The 17,856-nt window shown below is 41.8% G+C and overlaps 1 protein-coding gene and 1 long non-coding RNA gene across 2 annotated transcripts; one reads left to right on the top strand and one right to left on the bottom strand.

Annotated features, from left to right (window-relative positions):
• Positions 1-1,187: 1,187 nt before the first annotated feature.
• On the bottom strand, positions 1,188-5,259 carry LOC138405172 (uncharacterized). The gene is made up of 6 exons (XM_069511831.1): positions 4,405-5,259; positions 4,092-4,297; positions 3,672-3,842; positions 3,266-3,418; positions 3,033-3,099; positions 1,188-2,893 (listed from the first exon to the last, which is right to left on the bottom strand). The coding sequence occupies exons 1-6, from the start codon at positions 5,120-5,122 to the stop codon at positions 1,320-1,322; spliced, it is 2,889 nt and encodes a 962-aa protein (XP_069367932.1). The 5' UTR covers positions 5,123-5,259; the 3' UTR covers positions 1,188-1,319.
• Positions 5,260-8,171: 2,912 nt separating this feature from the next.
• LOC109647060 (uncharacterized) lies at positions 8,172-15,183 on the top strand. Its single transcript, XR_002203961.2, has 3 exons — positions 8,172-8,313; positions 11,946-11,998; positions 14,880-15,183. It is a non-coding gene; the product is annotated as an uncharacterized lncRNA (long non-coding RNA).
• The last annotated feature ends 2,673 nt before the right edge of the window (positions 15,184-17,856 follow it).

The raw sequence follows: 17,856 nt of genomic DNA, 5'->3' as shown, positions 1-17,856 counted from the left end.
TACTAAGCAGTTCAATTTATTTGTAAGCCTTTACTAAAAGTCAGTTGGGATTTAACTGATCACATCAAGCAGAGTCCTCAGATACAGTAAAAGAAATCTGGTAGACGAATGCATTTTTATTGGCTTTACTCTAAAACATCAAATATACACTTGTTGCAGTTTAGTTTGAGTAAACAGTAACTATACCCTTATGTATTAATAGCTGAAATATTGCAGAAGTTGTCTCTGCAGGACAACAATGGCCTCAATGATACACATGACTCTCTTTAAGTCCATAATATGCAGAGAGAGGTCATTAAACAAGGCATGCAGTGGATATTCACATCAGAAAATGGCGGCTAACATGAAACACATGCACTTATAGAACAGTCCTGACTGAAACCAGCGCCAGCCGACCACTCCTGGTGACAGCACAAAATGCTGCAGTCACAGTAAGAAGGATCTGAAGGTCCTCTGGCGTCAACAGGCTAACTGAATAATATAAATAAAAGACAGACAATACAACACGTGTAATTCCTGAACATGAAAAAAATATCCAAGAACTGCATGAGAGGAATCAAAGCTGTGTCCTACGTAATATTTGTGCTTAAAGCCATTATCTATACCTCTGTAGAGATCATTAAACAGTACTTTACTCACATTATATAAATACAAGGAATAATGCCTAATGCTAAATTCTTTTAAATAATCCATCAAAAGTCTGCAATGGAGTTTTGAAACACCAATAAAAAAAATGTAAAATAAGCTGCAGTCTACTCACTACAAAATTATAAAGCTCAAAGGAATAGTACAAAGTTTGTGGTATACTCTTCTGCAAAGTTAGATGAGTATATGTAACTTGAAGTGTCCTCTAAGCAGTCAATTAGCTTATCTTATCTTAACTTAGATTAGAACAATGAGTAGAAGCCAGGGGAATCAGTTAACATCACTTAAAGAAACTTGTAAGTTTCACATATTGTTTTTTGAACAAATGAAACAAATGAAATCTAACATTTTATTATTGAGCTTAACTAAAATTAGTATTAGTGCTATATTTTTAAAAAAGAGATTTTGAGATGAAGGTAGTAATACAATGAGAAATCGTAAACCCACTTTTAGACATAAGATATTTTTACCAACAGGCAGATTAGCTGTTTCCCCCAGTTTCCAGTCCTCATGCTAGGCTAAGCTATCTGCCTGTTGATTGTAGCTTTGTATTTAATAGAGGGAAATAGGAGTGGTGTCAATCGTCTCTTACTCTGGGCAAGAAAACAAATAATTGTATTTGACTGAGAAATCATATAAAATTAACAACACATCAAAGTTTTGTTTTTCTTTTATCATGCTTTCACCCAGAGGATTGATACTCCACTTCCTGTCTGGTGACTGATCTGGTTGACCCGTCCACGCACACAGTCCAGAGTGAAGAACACGGCTGTGTCATTATAGACCTGGAAAGATGCCCGCAGGCTCACTCCGGCCCACTGGCTTCCCTCTGCCATCTGGCCCTCCACCTGCTGGGCCAGAGGGACGGGCCGAGCTGCCTCTGCCTCCCTGCCTCCTCTTGACTCCTCCGGAACACTTCGCCTAAGCAGAGTCACTTTAACCAAGTTGCAGGAGTGAATGAGTTTGAGATCCAGAGCTATGCTGACCGTTCCGCTTTCCCTGAAGACAAAATCTCGTTTCTGTTCTGTGGACCCCTTCCCGAGCAGCCCCATCTGGGACACCTGAGCAGTGGTCTGACGGAAGAACAGCTGCTTGTTTCGGACAGCTCCTGAGGGAAGGCCGGTGTGAGCCACAGAGGCAGACAGAGAGGAGGAAATGGCCGCAGGGACCCAAACCAAACTGAGGGTGCTGATGCCTGTCTCGTCGCCAAAGAAACGAACGTTGCACTGAGCAGGAGAGAGGATCTCAAAGCCCAGTGTGTCCCCGGAACCGACAATGGCCGCTCCAGACAGAGATATAGATGTGTCCCGGTAGTGGACGCCTTGTTTGAAGCTACGGCACAGCTCTGTACCGGTTCCATTACGGCTGAGGTACGCCAATAGCTGGAAGCCTTCGCTCACACAGGCCTGACCCATGGAGTACAAAGCCTGCTGGAAGACAAATCGCACTGTGCCACCTTCAGTAAAACGGATCCCGCGGCCGTCATGAGTCAGCCCCACTACATAGGCGTCTGACGTGGAGGTCGTGCGGAAGACTGGGCGATAGTTTGTGTGATAGTGTGCGGACACCACTGCCTGTGCTGTCATGGCAACAGCCCCGGTGTCGTGGGAGAGCCATAGGAGGCTGAGTGGAGCTGCTGAGGGGTCGTAGAGCTGCAAACCCTCTCTGCTTTGGTTGCAGTGCTGGCTGGCACTCCGGAGGAAGAGGGTGATGATGTGACCTGGTGCGACCTCTGCTACCCCACTGATGCTTACGCTCTGGAGTGACCTCGTCTCCCGCTGCTCCACCCTGACGCCACTGAGTTCCTTACTGTCAGAGCCATCAGTGTTATTCAAACGTAAGCACAGCTGGATGAAGCTGCGGCAGCCGTGGCTCACAGAGAGATTCTCATCCAGCCAGACCAGACCGTGCTGCCTGAGCACCAGACGCCCGTCCTCGGCAGACACCAGACCTGCGTCACCTTGTCCTTGAATGTGGAGCTGCACACCGTGGAAGGCATGAGCCAGGATGTGGCCCTTTGGCCCCTGCAGTCTCACATCTCCGTTCCAGGACATAGAGAGGGCGCTGTCGCTGACAGTGGGACCAGAGCAGATTGCGTCTGTGATAAAGGTACAGGGGGAAGTTACAGGTTCTCCATCACACTCATTACAGGCTTGACATTCATCCATGTCTGAGTTGAAGAAGTAGCCGTGGCCACACATTCCTGAGTTTGCATCTCGTTCAGTCATGCCGTGGCACCTGAATCCACCTGATGATACAACAGCAGAGAAAACATACATGTTGGTTTAAAGCTTCATCCAATGGTTAGCATTATCCCTTCATATGAGTCATCAACAAGTGGAGTAGCTTTGGTCTTTTTCATTTGTGTTTAAGTTTTTTTATTTTACCTGGTGTGTTGAGACACTTCTGTTGATCTCCACACAGATTGGATATTTCAAGGCATTCGTCTCTATCCTGTAATGAATAATGAATTGTTTATTCTGTTTAATACTTGATACCTCTGCAATTGAGAATGAATGGGGTCACTCAAAAATCTGATTTTTCATCAGCTCTTACTATAGCGTCTTTCAGCTCTTTGTTTTGTTTTTCTGGCCCTCTAAAAAGACAGTATAGAGCTAACCTGACAGATTCTGTCTGCATGGACTGAACACTGGGCGACCAGGAAGAAGCCGGCAGGACAGATGGTGCACTTCTCACAGCGAGGATGACCGCTACTGAACCCACAGTACTCCTCAGGGCCACATCTGCCACAGCTCAACATAGAACGACCAACCTGATGGCAAGTTTTCATTAAATTAGATACGATTTTGTTAAACTGATTAAACTAGTAACATCAGGTCAGGTTATGTGAAGATTGTGTAGATATAAATGTAAGAACTTTGGAAAATATTTCCTTGAGATTCTGCTTTGGAGCAGCACATGCATTTGCATTTGTATGGATTGAATGTATATACTGTGTTTTTAAGTCTAGTATCATAATTTGCATTATACGTTGTTATTTTCCTCTGATTCGACCTGCAGCTCACCTCCATTACGCTGGCCTCCATGTCCACCTTGGGTAAAGAGAGAGCCTGCTGGGCTCGGTGGGCTCTAACCTGCCCATTCAACGTTTCCGTGGGATTGCCCACGTCCCCCTGCAGGTTCTGGAAAGACGTTTGTTTGATGCCGTCCATCAATATGTTGTACTGGGCTTTCACCTAGATGTAGAGAATTAAAAATGGAATATTACAAACCGTTACCCACAACTATATAAACTAAACTAGGGGATGAGTGATTTTTCTGCACTTCATCATGGTGCAGACCATGTGTTTCATCTGACAAAATATATTTAAGTCAAGTGTTTTGCATTCGTCTCAATTAAACTTGTTCATCTCAGCACCGTCCAACAAGGAAACCACAAACATAAAAATGAACATCTCTCTGGTCATCAGTCACAGCAGCCTTACTTGTTCCATCTGTTCGTACATCCTCCTTTGTTGATCCAGTATCTCTCTCTGCTGGTTGACCAGCGCCCCCTGTTGCTCACTCAGGAGCCTCTGCAGCTCCCTGACCTCGTCCTGCTGGTCCCTGAGAGCCTCAACCAGCTTCTCCTGGCTCTTCGACAACTGCAGCTGCAGCACAAGAGCGTCCTCTGAGGGAACCTCGTTCGTTCCTTAAGCAAACAAAGAAAACTGTTATTGGTTACAATGTCCCCACTGCAGTGGCTGCGGTTGGATGAGTTTCTCTCTTTGTATTTTGTGGGGAATGACTGAGACTGACCTGGTTTCATGTCGCATGACAGCTGTATCCACGCTCCACGCTCCGACCCAAAGTCTGGAAGCTCATCCAGAAACTGTGCAGCTCTGTCCGTCACATGAACCGGAGAGGAGCCCCCTCTCCCTTCGTCTCCTCCGAGGGAACTGCAGCCGTCTCCAGCGCAAGCCTTGGGTTTCTGGCGCATCCGGAGCGGCAGCTTACATCCAATCCCTTTGCACTCCCGCGTTGCGCTCTCATCGTTGGTTTGACGATGGGCGACAGTGGTGGGACAGGACCCGCCGACGCAGCCGGGGTGAAACACCTCGGCTGTGAGGGTCCTCGGATTCGTCCTCCTGTTGCCATCCGTGCTCGTCTGATGCGCAAAGCCTCCCTGCTGCGGGTGAATGATGTACGGCGCTAAGGGTGCGCTCTGAGCCTGGTGGTGGCTGAAATGAGCGTCCCGCTGGTAACTCGGGTAGGCTTGTCCTTGTGTGGATTGTGCAGAGTGATGAAACTGCCGTCGGGGCGCAGAAGCCTCCGTGCGCCCCTGGCAGTGCGCTCCGACGCACGATCTGCTCCAGTCCTGCCCCGAGAAACAGTGCGTCCCTCTGCAGATCTCAGCAACACTCCCTGTGCCCATTATGGCTGTGACAAAGAATACAAATATGGTATAGATACGTGCCATGATGCGATGCTGAAAGGTAAAAGTGGAAACAGAGTAGATGATGGCACTGTTGCGCATCAGCCCTGCAGACTTTGTTTGATCATCTGTTCAAGAAAAAAAATATCCTCAAATTAATTGTCCATATGCGTAAATCTGTGCTGAACCTGTAGAAGTGGATGCACAGACGTTCAGCTTGTCTCCATTGCGCGCTCCACGGTTTCTGCCCCCTTTGCCCCTTCTGGAGATAGCTCCGTCTATAGCCCACATATGGCGCTCACTGTTCCTAATTGGCAACAGGTTTTCCTCCTAGTCTTAAATTAACCCGTAGCTTTCCCGGCCGGACATACCACTCTGTGGAGTCACTCCATTCCTACTGAAGCTGCGCTCATGATGGATATTTGGACCATTACTGATATTTTCATTCTCACACTCCAACAGGTCACACACAAATTCATGACATGCTTCACAAGGCAAAGTTGAATTTTAGAGATTTAGTTTAAAGGGATAAGTTGTGCTTTATTTCCAACTTTCTTTTCTTTTGCCATCCATTTTGGTGACAGGATAAGCCCTGAGGCTTTTTTATCAAGCCCTGCTGAATCAAACTCTTTGCTTTAAATGGCATCAAAGCTTTAGCCTCTTCACTGCTTCTGAATTGCAGTGGTAAAACACAAACTCTGTAATATTGGGAAAATTGGAGCCAAAACTGCCTCCCCTGTAAAAACGTAAACTTTTGAACAGTTTATTACCACTCTCATTTCCCCTCTCTGATCCCACATGGCTCCAATTAAAGCTGCACCCCACATTAGAAGCATTTATAATGTTTGCCCCCCTCTTCTCATGGCAAACTTTACCTCACACACACTAAATATATGCAAGAAGCTGCATAAATCCTCCCCCCTCTGGCAGTAATTTGTTATAAATCACTCAGAAACACTTACAAATAGTCAACGTGGTGAATATATTGATTTGCAAATTTGGACTTTTCTCAAAAAACAGTTGAAAGGATGAAACAGCAACGTGCACATACATGCACACACACAGTGATACCATAGAGTGATACTGAGATTAACTGTGTGCTTAGGAAGAAAGTGGACAAAGTGACAAACAGGCCAGAGTCACAATAAGACGGTCTTCACGATAGTCTACTAAAGTCAGGATTTCATGGAGCCATCAATGTCTAACAATCTCAACTTTCAAAGTATATCATCAGTTCCTGCGACCACACTGATTTCATTATTTATATATTCTAATTATTTACAACTTAATATGTTGTTACAGAAGAAATCTCTGTCCCCAATTAATTCTTATTGCTGTTTTTCTGATGCATTTTCTACACTTGGCTGTAGATTTTGTCCGTATAAGTTCATATGTGTGTGTGTGTGTGTGTGTGTGGTCCAGCAATTACTTATGTTGTGGGGACCAAAATCTGTTTACACAGTCACATTATGGGAACTTGACTTTGTTATGGGGACAAAAATCAAGTTCCCATAATGTAAATGATAACAGTACATCCTACGATTGTTTTAAGGTTAGGTTTATGTTAGGTTTACTTTAGTGAAAGGGTCATGTTAAGGTCAAAGTTAGGTTTATCTTAGGTTTATTTAATTTCTCTCTCTCTCTTTCCATGAGTAAGAGTGTGTGAGCGTGATATGTGAACATACATGTTTGCAGTACAACAGTCCTTTGTCTGCGTCCTAGATTAGTCTGTGTTTGTTTTTGCTTCACATGCTCTTGTATGTGAGGTAAACTCATGTGGCTGGAGTCGTGACAGGTAATCAGTCACATCCATCTAGAACCCTCTGACATCAGTGCAAAGCTACAACATGTGTATGAGCGTGTTGACCTCACCACAGCCACGCACAAACAGTTTTGATTTACGTGCTGTAGGTTCATCTCTAAAAAATTACATACAGCACTAAAAGTTAAAGAAAGGCTATTTAGGGCAACATCATAAACATTATTATTTGTTCATTTTTATATACAGTATAAAACTCTTTTCACTGTAGACATTTTTAATAGTCACAGCAGCACAAGCAGTGAGCACAAATAAAAGCAAAGTGAAATGTTATCAACTTTCATATCAAACATTAGCTTTTTTTTGCTATATTATACGGTGTGTATATTCATTTCAACTCTAACTGAATTCTTTTGAACTTCACCTGTCTTATGTTGAGACTTTTCTTCTCTGCCAACTGTTCTTCACCTGTCTGTCTGGAATGGGCTGTGTGAAGCTCCGGAGCTACTTCAGAATTATCCGGACAGACTGACAGACAGAAAGACATTCGGAGATATTAAATATATATCCCCCTGTCTAACCCTATATTTTATTTCATTCACTTGTGAAGCTTGTGGCTCACTTGTCAGGAGTGGTGAGTGTGTTCTGAGCCACTTTTTCCTCAGTGATTCATTGTTTCTTGAATTGTTTGTACACTTGGGAAATAAGCCTCTGCCATTGTAAAATGGGAGAAAAAAATCATTTAGAATTGAGTGACACAGGATTGTACGGGGGGGGGTGGGTTCTATTGGAGTGCAACATCTGAACACGTTGCTCCAAATTAAATTTTCAAAAGTTTTCTGGGACTTTTTTTTTCCAGGCCCAGGTTGTGCGTGAAAGATAATTGCCTCTTCCCTATATTTTGTTTTGACTCTGGGATCAGTGAAGAGGCTTGTCCCAAATGATTTCAGGACTGTTCATAATGTAGCAGCGGATCAGAGATGTATCTGGCCCTATAGTGCTTGGTAAACAACAATAAAGATGTTTATTAAAATCCAAGAAGACAATGTAAAGGTCTGCGAGTCGTGTATCACTTTCTTGTTCTCAGTGAGGACTCCCAATGAGTATTACTGTCTGATTGACTTTTTACTCATTTTGTCAAAGTTAAGGATTGAAGTTGAGTGCAAAAATCTCACAGAAAGAATGAATAGATCTCAGCCTACGTGCAACTAAACTAAGTAGAAGAGTAAGAACCTAATGTAAATCAGTTATGTTGCGTTCGTGCACACCAGTGCTGTAGATAAGTGAAGACACCTGTGTGACGGCACAATGAGGAGCAGGGCTGTGTGAAGTGCATTGTGGTCGGTGGCTGCAGCAGCAGAGAACCACATGAATGTAGCATAAGTAGAAAATAAAAACCTCCCTCTGGTTCACGAGAAGTACAGCAGGAAGCTAATATCTACAGAGGCAGTTCAGGCCCAGTAGTTACAGGCTGACCCCTGAGTGTTGCAGAACACACCTCATGGTGCTGCCATGCGTGGAGGACACGGAGAAGGTAAGACTGAACGTTTCAATAATGGTGATTTAAGAGCAATGTCTACAAAAAAAATGCATTTCTCCGTTCAGTTGGCCCGTTAAAGAGTTAAATACTTGAGCCGTCACATCAGCTTTGTTTAGGACAAACACATGTCCTCTCGCAGCAGCCAGTGGACGGTTGTGCAACTAATTACAAAACAGTAAGAAGCTCTGAACCACAAGAAAAGAGAAAACATGTTGGTTTACTGTCTGCAGGCAACGCTCACTGGTGCCTTTCATGCATTTAAGTCTCAATAAATTGCTTTATATGAGCTCTGGCTCTGGCTCGTCCGCCTGCCTGTGCGTCCCCCTCCTCACTGTCCTTTGTCCTGTTGTTTGTGTGAGACCACCGTGGGAGACGGCAGCAACAATCTGCCATGCCTGATGAGAGCATGGAATTCATAAACAAGTGTGGTTTTGTAATACGTGTCTTGATGAGCACATGCTCGAGACAAATATAGTATCACTGACAAGTTCCAGTAATTACTATTGAGAATGGATCTACTCTTGAGAGTAGATGTGTCCGACTGTCTTTAAATGTGAGAAACAGAAGTCAGGATTGACTTTCACATGTGGGAGGCAGAAGGTCTGAGAGGCCGCAAAGGTAACGTTCACGTTCTGGATCCACAGATTTCACTTTCATATGGAAACAATAGCTCGACCTCTACCATCTTCTCTACTGCTCCCTTTGTGGCTCATTACAGTTTAATGGATGCTCTGTTTACTGTTCAGCATAAACACAGAATGAGGCCGGACAGCACAGCAGAGGCAGGCATGTGTAAATTACGTCTTACCATTTGTGTGTATTCAAATTAGGCTGAGTGTGTGTGAAGAAGTGGTACAGAGCAATAAAGAGCAGGATAGACACCATACATTTGTCAAGGTTTCATACCATGTATGAGTGACTCTGCCTCCAGCTGCAGCTTGACTATCTACATATATATCAGTTTATACACAAACCTATTCAAATAGTTGTTTGCTGTACTCTTTAGACGTTTACACTCACTCTGCGTTTCATCTCTGAGTTAATATCCAGTCCATCTCAGATAATAGGTCGAGTCATATCCTAATGTGATCCTGCTCTGGTTACGAGAGGAGCAGCAGCCTTTGTTGCTTATTCATAAATAAGCAGGATATTAACTTTTGGATCAGTGATGTTTCTATAGAAAAAACGAAACAAACAAAATCAACCGTACACTCTGTCCCTCTCTCGACAGCTGACAAAGGTTTTGAGGTTTACTTTAATAAAAATTTGACCTGGAAGGTTTTTTAGCTGCGTCAAAACTAACAAAGTTCCTCACTATAAATAAAACATCTTATCAAAAAAATGCAACTAATAATATTGATGATAGAGAATATAATTAATATATTTTTGACATGAACAATGTGTTAGAGCATTTAGCAGCAAAGGAGTCAAATATTTTCCTATAGGGAGTTGAAGTAAAGAAGTAAAATAACATGTATATTGGTTTTACATCTGCCAGGTTCCTCTATGCAAAGCGTCAATTATAATAATGTTGCTCATGTTTGTTGGATGTTTTAATAAACAAATGTAAATTATAAGTTTGTCACATTGACATTAAGGTTTTTTAACAAGTTAACATGTCTCGCTTGTACCTTTTTTATATTTTGATTGAATAAGCAGTTAACATTATAACTGAGTATTTGTGTGACTGTGCCGTCAAACAGCCAGCATTTGTGATATCACAAATTAAATAAACCAATCATGTCTTGTGGGTGGGGCCATATTAGCATATTCAGTGCACAGATGGTGGAGAGTTACATTTTGAGGCCATGAGGGGAATTTTTTCATGATAAACTTTTTGAATATTTAATTTTGACCAACAAAGGTCTGTGGGTGTAATAAGCTGCTGGAGTGGAACTTCAAAACCAGATAAAACATCACTGTTGTGTTTACAGCATGATTTTGATGCCTCAAAGTAGACAAACAAATCCATTTAGTTTGAATTTGTATTTAAGGTCACAGGGTTTCTCCCGTTATCCACTGAACAGACGGCAAAAAGACATGGTTAATTATTTACAGCATTAAACTTCTCAACATAACAATAGCACCACTAAATTGCCAACAGAGAGGAATTAAAGAAGGCACAATACAAAATGTGATTTCATAATAAAATAATCAACAGCAGAGATGAGAAGTTGTCAGTGCACAGCATGCGTGACAGACATATCAACAGTTAAGTTATGGGTGGTTGTACAGTGCAAACACAAAACATATTGTACATGGCAATTTATGTGTGTTTATTTGTAGAGATCAGAAAACTGCAAATAAACACATTGGTTGGTTTAAATGTCAGTGATTGAGCGTGTCACTTTGGGTTTATAGTGTGTTGTGTACTAGTTACAGTGTCAGCAGGTATTCTACATGTTCCAGGACTTTTCCAGTATGTCTGTGGTTTTATAAACACTACACTGCTTCTCATATATTAAACACCATAAATTAGAAGAGATAAATAAACATGTAGTCAAACAAGTAGCAAGTCACTGAAAAAACTTCAAATAACACCTCTGCTCTTGCTGTGTCCTGTTTGGAGATATTGTTCCCAGTTTCCATGCACGCTGAATATAGATGTGAGGAGTTGTAATTGATAACCGCACAAAGCAGCAGACTCAAAGAGTTGGCAAGAAACTGAGAGCTCATTCTTCACTTTGCTGTTTTAAGCTGCTCCACATGCATCATGTATTTTTGACCCTAAAGCTGGCGAGATGCCGCCTCCATAGGGAGAAACCCAGATGCAAAATTGTGTTCGATGAAAATCTTTGGGCTTTAGTCTATTTTGAAATCATTTATAAATTACTGATTCAAAGACTGTTAGCCGGATACTTTTTCGTGCTCCTATGCGGTGATAAACCTACAGAATTCAAATTTTTTACAAACACATTAATACTGAGGAGTTTTATTACATTTTAAGGGGACTTCACTCTGCTCTCTATCATCTTGAGTGGTGACTGTCAGCAAAGTACAAGGATTTAATAGTAAATCACTTTTTACTGTGTCTGTGTGGTAGAGTGGACACGGAAATCCAGAACAGATAGATAGACGACCACTTGAATCAGTCGATGGAAGATGAGGTTTTCTGGAGAGCGATAAAAACAACTTGTGTGACTTGACAGCCCGAGCCACGTGGAAGCCATTTTAACATGTCACACAATCGGCTTCGTCACTTGTGCAATCGCGGAAATGACATTGTTTTCCAGTGTTTGTGATTTTGAAAGTTTTTAAAAACGCAGAACACATTTTTGGTTCTTTGAATGAGGCTTTGAATATGGTGTTTTATTTATAACTATGACAGATACATCCACACCGTTGAGTCTGTGCACGCATGTGTCCAAGAGTGCTTGTGTCTCCGTACCACAAGAATGCTGATTGTTGTGTCAAACCGTCAGTGCAGTTTACTTCCACTTGCTGCATGATGAGCTGTCCAGGAAATGACTTAATCTGGTAGAAACTAAACTGAAACAAAATTGAAACTGAACTAAGATTCTCCAATGGTTTTATTTCCTGACACTCCTGCTGTGTTTCTCTCTTTCCATTTTCTTAATTTCTTGTATCGCTGCAGAAATCTAAATCTGTTGTTTTCCTATTCTCAGATGGAGGAAGTATACGTTAAGTCAATTGCTGAGAAATAGATCATCTCATTCAGGTGAGTTGGATTTTAATCAATCAATCAAATTGTATTTTTATAGCCCAATCTGTAAATGTGAAAAACACAACACCAGGGTGATATCAAACATCTTCGGGCGCATTCTTTCTTAAAAACGTGGCCCGGTGGGAATCTCAAAGTTCCCACCAATGCTTTTGAAGTTGGGAGCCTTCACAAGATATGAATCAGACCCATCACTTGATGTTTACCTCGCTAATCTGGACATTATCTGGTTACAGATGGCAGTCTTTGTTTTGAAACCGAGCGTCAGAGAAAAAAAAAGTGAGGCGACACTTAAATGTGAAGTCACCACATCTGGATCAGACTGCGAGCTATACTGAAAGCACACATAAGCTGCTCATCATATAACTGCAGCTCAGAAAGAAAAACATTACACATTTCAAACTGATGCAAACTCAGCCTGAGGCACAGATCAACATCGTCCATTTCAAATCTCTCCATGTAAGGTGAACGAGTGCAGCCCTAAGAACGGGATCAATTACATCAGACGTACCAGAAAAAAAGAGTCTATATGTCACTTTGGCACGCGTCCTCTTGGAAAGCCATCGCAGTGACGAACACCACGCCACAGACTGTTACCAAAGCTGGAGAGAAAAGCATTTGATTAAAGCACTGATCCTCTGAGATTCTAAGAAACAAAAGGATTTAACATAATTCTTCTTATTGTCTCGACCGGGTCTGTTCTCTCTGCTTCACTGTCTTGGAACCAGAACACACAGATGAGTGTTTTTTGTTGATGACCTCAGGAGCTTGGAGGTGTCATTTGAGCAGCAGCTCCAGCGTGACGACGTGTTTTCAGTGGCTTTCATCAGGGTTGTAGTACATGGCTGGCAGGCATCATTTAATGTACAGGATGGCTGTGTGCCCAGCTTGTTTATAGACATTGACTGAGCCTGTGGAGTCTTGTGTTAATGATTAAGATATCAAGAGTTTAGATATAAGTCATTCATTCTATTCTATCAAGGCATTGAAGTTGTTTAAAGGTTAAGTGTGTAGAATTTAGTGACATCTAGTGGTGAAGTTGCATGTAGCAGCTGAAAACCCCTCACCTCACCCTTCTGTTCCAAACATGAGGGATGATGGTAGTCTTCAGTTGTCATAAAAACTCAAAAGGTGTTTAGTTTGTCCAGTGACTGATGTGAAAACTTGGCTGCCTCTGTAGACAGGACCTGTTCCCGATTTAAATATAAAATATCTAAATATAAAGGGTTAAGAACACAACAATTTAGATGAAACACACTAGTGAAAACATCACCAGGATTATTTTATAATTTCAGTCTAATCAATTTCTGGCAATAGGTTAAGTTTCACCTAAATTAGAGGTTTACCAGATATGTTTAGAGTAAGGTGTACATCATGCATTGTCTCTCATCGCTTTTACCTCTGCTTACAGACACTATCTGGATTGTCCCCCTTCAGTCTTAAATATGCTTCCTTTGGTACCGGAGCAGTGGACATAATGGTGGACAAGCTGGAGCAATCTGTGCTTTGTTTGATTTGTTTCAGGCAGATTGTGAACATTTGAATCTTTTTGGCTCCGAAAAGACGGAGACAAAAGGAACAGTTCACTGTGGAATGCCTGTTTTAAATGTAAGCTAACATGGTTTCATTTCTGGGGTTTGTGGTGGAAGGACTCTTTTATGAGGAGGGGCGTGACGACCCTCTCAGAGCAGATCTCTCCCTGCCAGAGGCTGGTGGGAGGAGTTTGGCCGTCAGGGAAACTCCTCACCTGGTCTGGCTGCAGTTTAGAAGCTGGTGGCATTCAGTCAGTCTCCCTCTCTCCTCCATGAGCTCCACGGCATTTGGTTTTGGTTGTAATTTGTTTTCTACATTTAAAACTCCTTTAACTTTCTTTAAAGGTCCAGTGTGTGAGATTTAGGTGAAAGGGAACTATTGGCAGAAATTTAATGTAGAATAATTCTCATGATGTTTTCACTAGTTCATTTCATCTAAATTGGATGAATTGTAGTTTTCTTTACCCTCTTTATGAAAACCCAGAATAGATTTTCAATTCTTTATAAAATAAATTACAACTGAAATGATACCTCTACCAAAATCCAGTCTGCTTAAATGTTGTCAAGCTGCACAAAATTCAACACGCTCAGTCCCCTAATGTATTGTTATTTTTTAATCAAGCTCCATTAATTCTATCCTCAGGTTATTGGTGGTGATGTCAAAAAATGTGATTTTAATGGAGGGAAAATCTGTATTAAACATTAGTGGGTTCTTCCTCTGCCCATGGCCCAAGCTTCTTTTTTTCTATGTATTACTATTTGTGTAATCCTGCTAAAAGACGAACAGCAGCCTCCTTGGATGGAGGTAATTAGAGCTATAACTAACGCAATTAAACTTTAACACTTAACAAATCTCTTTCTTTATATGTTGTGATCACTGTGACCAATCATTGATAAATATAAGACTCGGGACATCACGTGACCTGCTTTAATGTTTCGATTGATTATTACATAAGTCTACAAAGTGTTGCCTCTCTCCAAACTACTATCTCAGTAAGAAATGTATTGTGTTACATTAAATCATTCAGTGGTGTATACCTACACACAATAACATTTTTCGCAAGCACATTTTAATGATCACTGCAACAGGACCGGTATTGGCACCTTCACACTGGGTTCAGTGATTGGGAGTTGGGAGTTGGATTGATTTGTGCACGTGTGCGTGCACGTGTGCGTGCAAGGATTTCATATTTGCTGTGAGCCAATGGCGGTGCTTTAGGTGTTGAGTGATTGCAGGTGTGTCTTGAGTGTGTCTCCTCTGGTCCACTTGAGCCTCATGCAGGAAACACTGCTCTCATTCTCCTGTGTGTTTGTGTTTCTCTCTGTGTCGAACGCGGTCACTCCAGAAGTCCCTGGTTGAAGACAGAGTTGGACTTAGATGACTGAAGTGTGTTACTGGACTATTTGGTGTTGATGGCTGTGTGATCACCATCAAACATGATGGAATCATTTCAAAGACTCAGTGAAGAAAAAGCAACCAACTTCAGTGGAGCCGACCTTCGTCCTCAGACTGTTTTTCCTCTCCGTTCATCAGCGAAGACCATATTGACTGGTCCCTTTTTAGTATTAGATCACCACTACTATTAGCAATGCTGGACTTTGTTTTTTTGTAAAGTTGTATATGAAATAATAAACTAAGCTTTTAAACTATTCTGTCAAGTGGTCTATTGCTTCTATTGAAACTGGTCAAGGTCATGTTGTGTGAGCCAACTGCAGTGGGTGTTTTGCATTATTCCTATGATATTTTAAGTAGAGACTTAATTCTTTCCATGATCTCATGGTGACTGTCAGCAGGAATCTGAGGAATTACCAGCTAATCACTTTTTAAAGTTGCAGCATATGTGATATACAACTGCATTATGTCTGTCTGTTGTGTATTTCAGAACATTATATGTTGTGACATTGGATTTGTTTCATTATATGTGAGGCCCTGTTATTATTAATGTGCTGTCACATCATTTGCCAGCAGAGATAATTTCCTGCAGTAAACTCCGTGGCTCCTGATTCACTCAGAGAGAGTGAGCACCATCTCCATCGGCCTCACAGGCCTGAGTGGTGAGTTCTCGTTCACAAGAAGAGCAAATCCACAAAGAGTCACACTGCTCTGACAATGAGTGATGTAGGAAGCATGCAGGGGACGATGGGCTTTCTTTTTAAAGATAAGATTTCCATTTGAAGTTGGGGATCGTTTTTACTTGTGCCAGACGGTCACGCTAACCTCTAGAAATCGAGAAGCATCCTCCTTTTTCCAAAAGCTGGATGGAATGGAAGTGGCAAAGCATGCTGTTACTATAATGGAACTACAGCACATACCACCTCCAAAATCAAAATGAGCATATTTCTCAAAAGTGTTCACACAGATTATATCGACATCTAGTGGAAAACCTGGTTAGTGTGATGTTTGAAGATGTTAATGCAAGAGGGAGAGCTGCAGAAATGAAGATGGACGGCGTGAATTGAGGCCTTCCCTCTGTTAAAGAGAAACATGTCGCTCTGTTGCTGCGACAGAGCAGGAAAAACTCAAAAAAGAGGGAGAGGGAGAAATGGATTGGGGGGGGAAATAGTGCAAGGCAGATGTGCAAATCGCAAACATGAGAGAGCTGCGGGAATCATCTGAGGCCAAGGACATGAAGCAGCAGGGGATCTGGAAAGGATAGTTCATTAGGAAGAGAAAAGAGAAATGCTTAAAATCAGACAGGACAAACATCTTGGCTGAGATTGTGTTTCAGCATCCTGACATCCACCCACATGTAACTTAGTGCCATACATGAAGAAATCAGAATAACGGAGCTGCGGTCATCAACCAGGAAATCAAACAAAGAGAGAACCACAATCATCCTCCTTCAGTCGTTTGTGTTTCCTGGAATGTTCACTTTGTAGTCTCCAGTCAACACCAACATTGTTGTCAGTGCTGTTGAATGTGTGAACACAATGTGCCTCTGCTTAAAATCAAAAATGGAAGGAATGTCAAAATGCTTTAGAGAGAAAAACAAACTCCACTCCCTGCTAAGGAGCTTGATCATTGGACTTTCTTTGAAAATTAAATCAAGACAAATGGTCTTTCGTTGACTTGATTTCTTTTAAGTATCTTCATGTTTAAAACCTTCCAAACAATGAGGCCAAGAGAAATGACCTTCACTACACACATGCTAAATATAAAGCCTCAGGACAAAATAATAGACGAGCAGTATTTTAACTGCTCTCATTCATGCTGCCCTGCTCTTAAAAAAATGGCTTGAAAATTGAAAGGCATGTTTTTGTGCATAAATTTGTTCTATTATCAAAACTATATGTTTATCATTTTAGGGCTGCAGCCCATATACATTTTTTTTTCACTGTTCCTGTCAAGCTTCCAAAAAGAGCTCTGCTGTGCACAACACGTGCAGTATAACCTGACACTTATTACTGTATTAGCACATGACAGCAATTATAGTTATTCCAAACAAGTTCTCATCGACATATTTGTTCCACATTTGATTCTGTCACAGTGCGATAACATCAGGCGATGGTGTTCTGCTCTGTTCCAGCCTTCAAGTCATCTCGCCTGTGTTCTGAAAAGGTCACGACAACATCTACGCCACCAACTACAGACAGAAATGCAGAGCTCCCACCAACGTCTGCTTCAAGCTACAGGTGATCTCAACAGATGGTATCAAAGTTTCTCCACAACATGGAAAGATATATCCTCTGTTTTTCATGTGTACATTGAAATGAAGCTTTTTGGAACAGACTCCTGCAGTGTGGTGAATTCAAACAGTGATGATGGTGTTGACCATATGAGGGTCAGAACAGTGGCTGCAGTCTTGTATCTGCAGTTTGTCATTTAACACATTAGTTAAATTAGAGGTAGGACCGAACGGAGACTGGGACAAAGTGTGTCTGTGTGTGTGGGCATGTCTATAGTCGGGCCAATTTTGGTTCTATACCATCATTGTAAAGACATTCTGGCTCGTCCTCACAAATTAAATTGGCTTTTTGAAGGTTAAGACTTGGTTTTAACAATAGGGTTAGGGTTAGAATTAGGGTTTAGGGTAATAGTTAGACATTCAGTTGTGAGGATAGGGAATAAATTATGTCAATGAGTGTCCTCACAACTATAGAGAGACATATTTGTGTGTGTTTGTGTGTGATTGTGTGAGTGTGTGTGTGTGAACTTTGGACCTTTTCTGGTATAAATACCAACATTGTCAGGACCAGTAGACTTCATGGGGACCAATGCCTGGTCCTAATGATCCTGATCATTTCTGAGGTCTTGGTTAAGGTTAGTGGTAAGATGTGGATTGTGGGTAGGGTTAGGTTGAGTAAGAATTAGTCATGGTTACG

Source organism: Paralichthys olivaceus, chromosome 16 (genome assembly GCF_024713975.1).
Source record: "Paralichthys olivaceus isolate ysfri-2021 chromosome 16, ASM2471397v2, whole genome shotgun sequence".
NCBI lineage: Eukaryota > Metazoa > Chordata > Actinopteri > Pleuronectiformes > Paralichthyidae > Paralichthys > Paralichthys olivaceus.
The sequence above is the reverse complement of the archived record's forward strand: the minus strand, read 5'-3'. Positions and strand labels throughout refer to the sequence as shown.

Bases quoted from the DNA above. Each gene is read 5' to 3' on its own strand.
- LOC138405172 (XM_069511831.1), bottom strand. From the start codon at position 5,122: ATGCGCAACAGTGCCATCATCTACTCTGTTTCCACTTTTACCTTTCAG. The intron at 3,843-4,091 runs GTAAGGCTGCTG...CTCTACATCTAG, and splicing joins TGTACGAACAGATGGAACAA to GTGAAAGCCCAGTACAACAT. The intron at 2,894-3,032 runs GTAAAATAAAAA...TTGTATCATCAG, and splicing joins GAAGTGTCTCAACACACCAG to GTGGATTCAGGTGCCACGGC.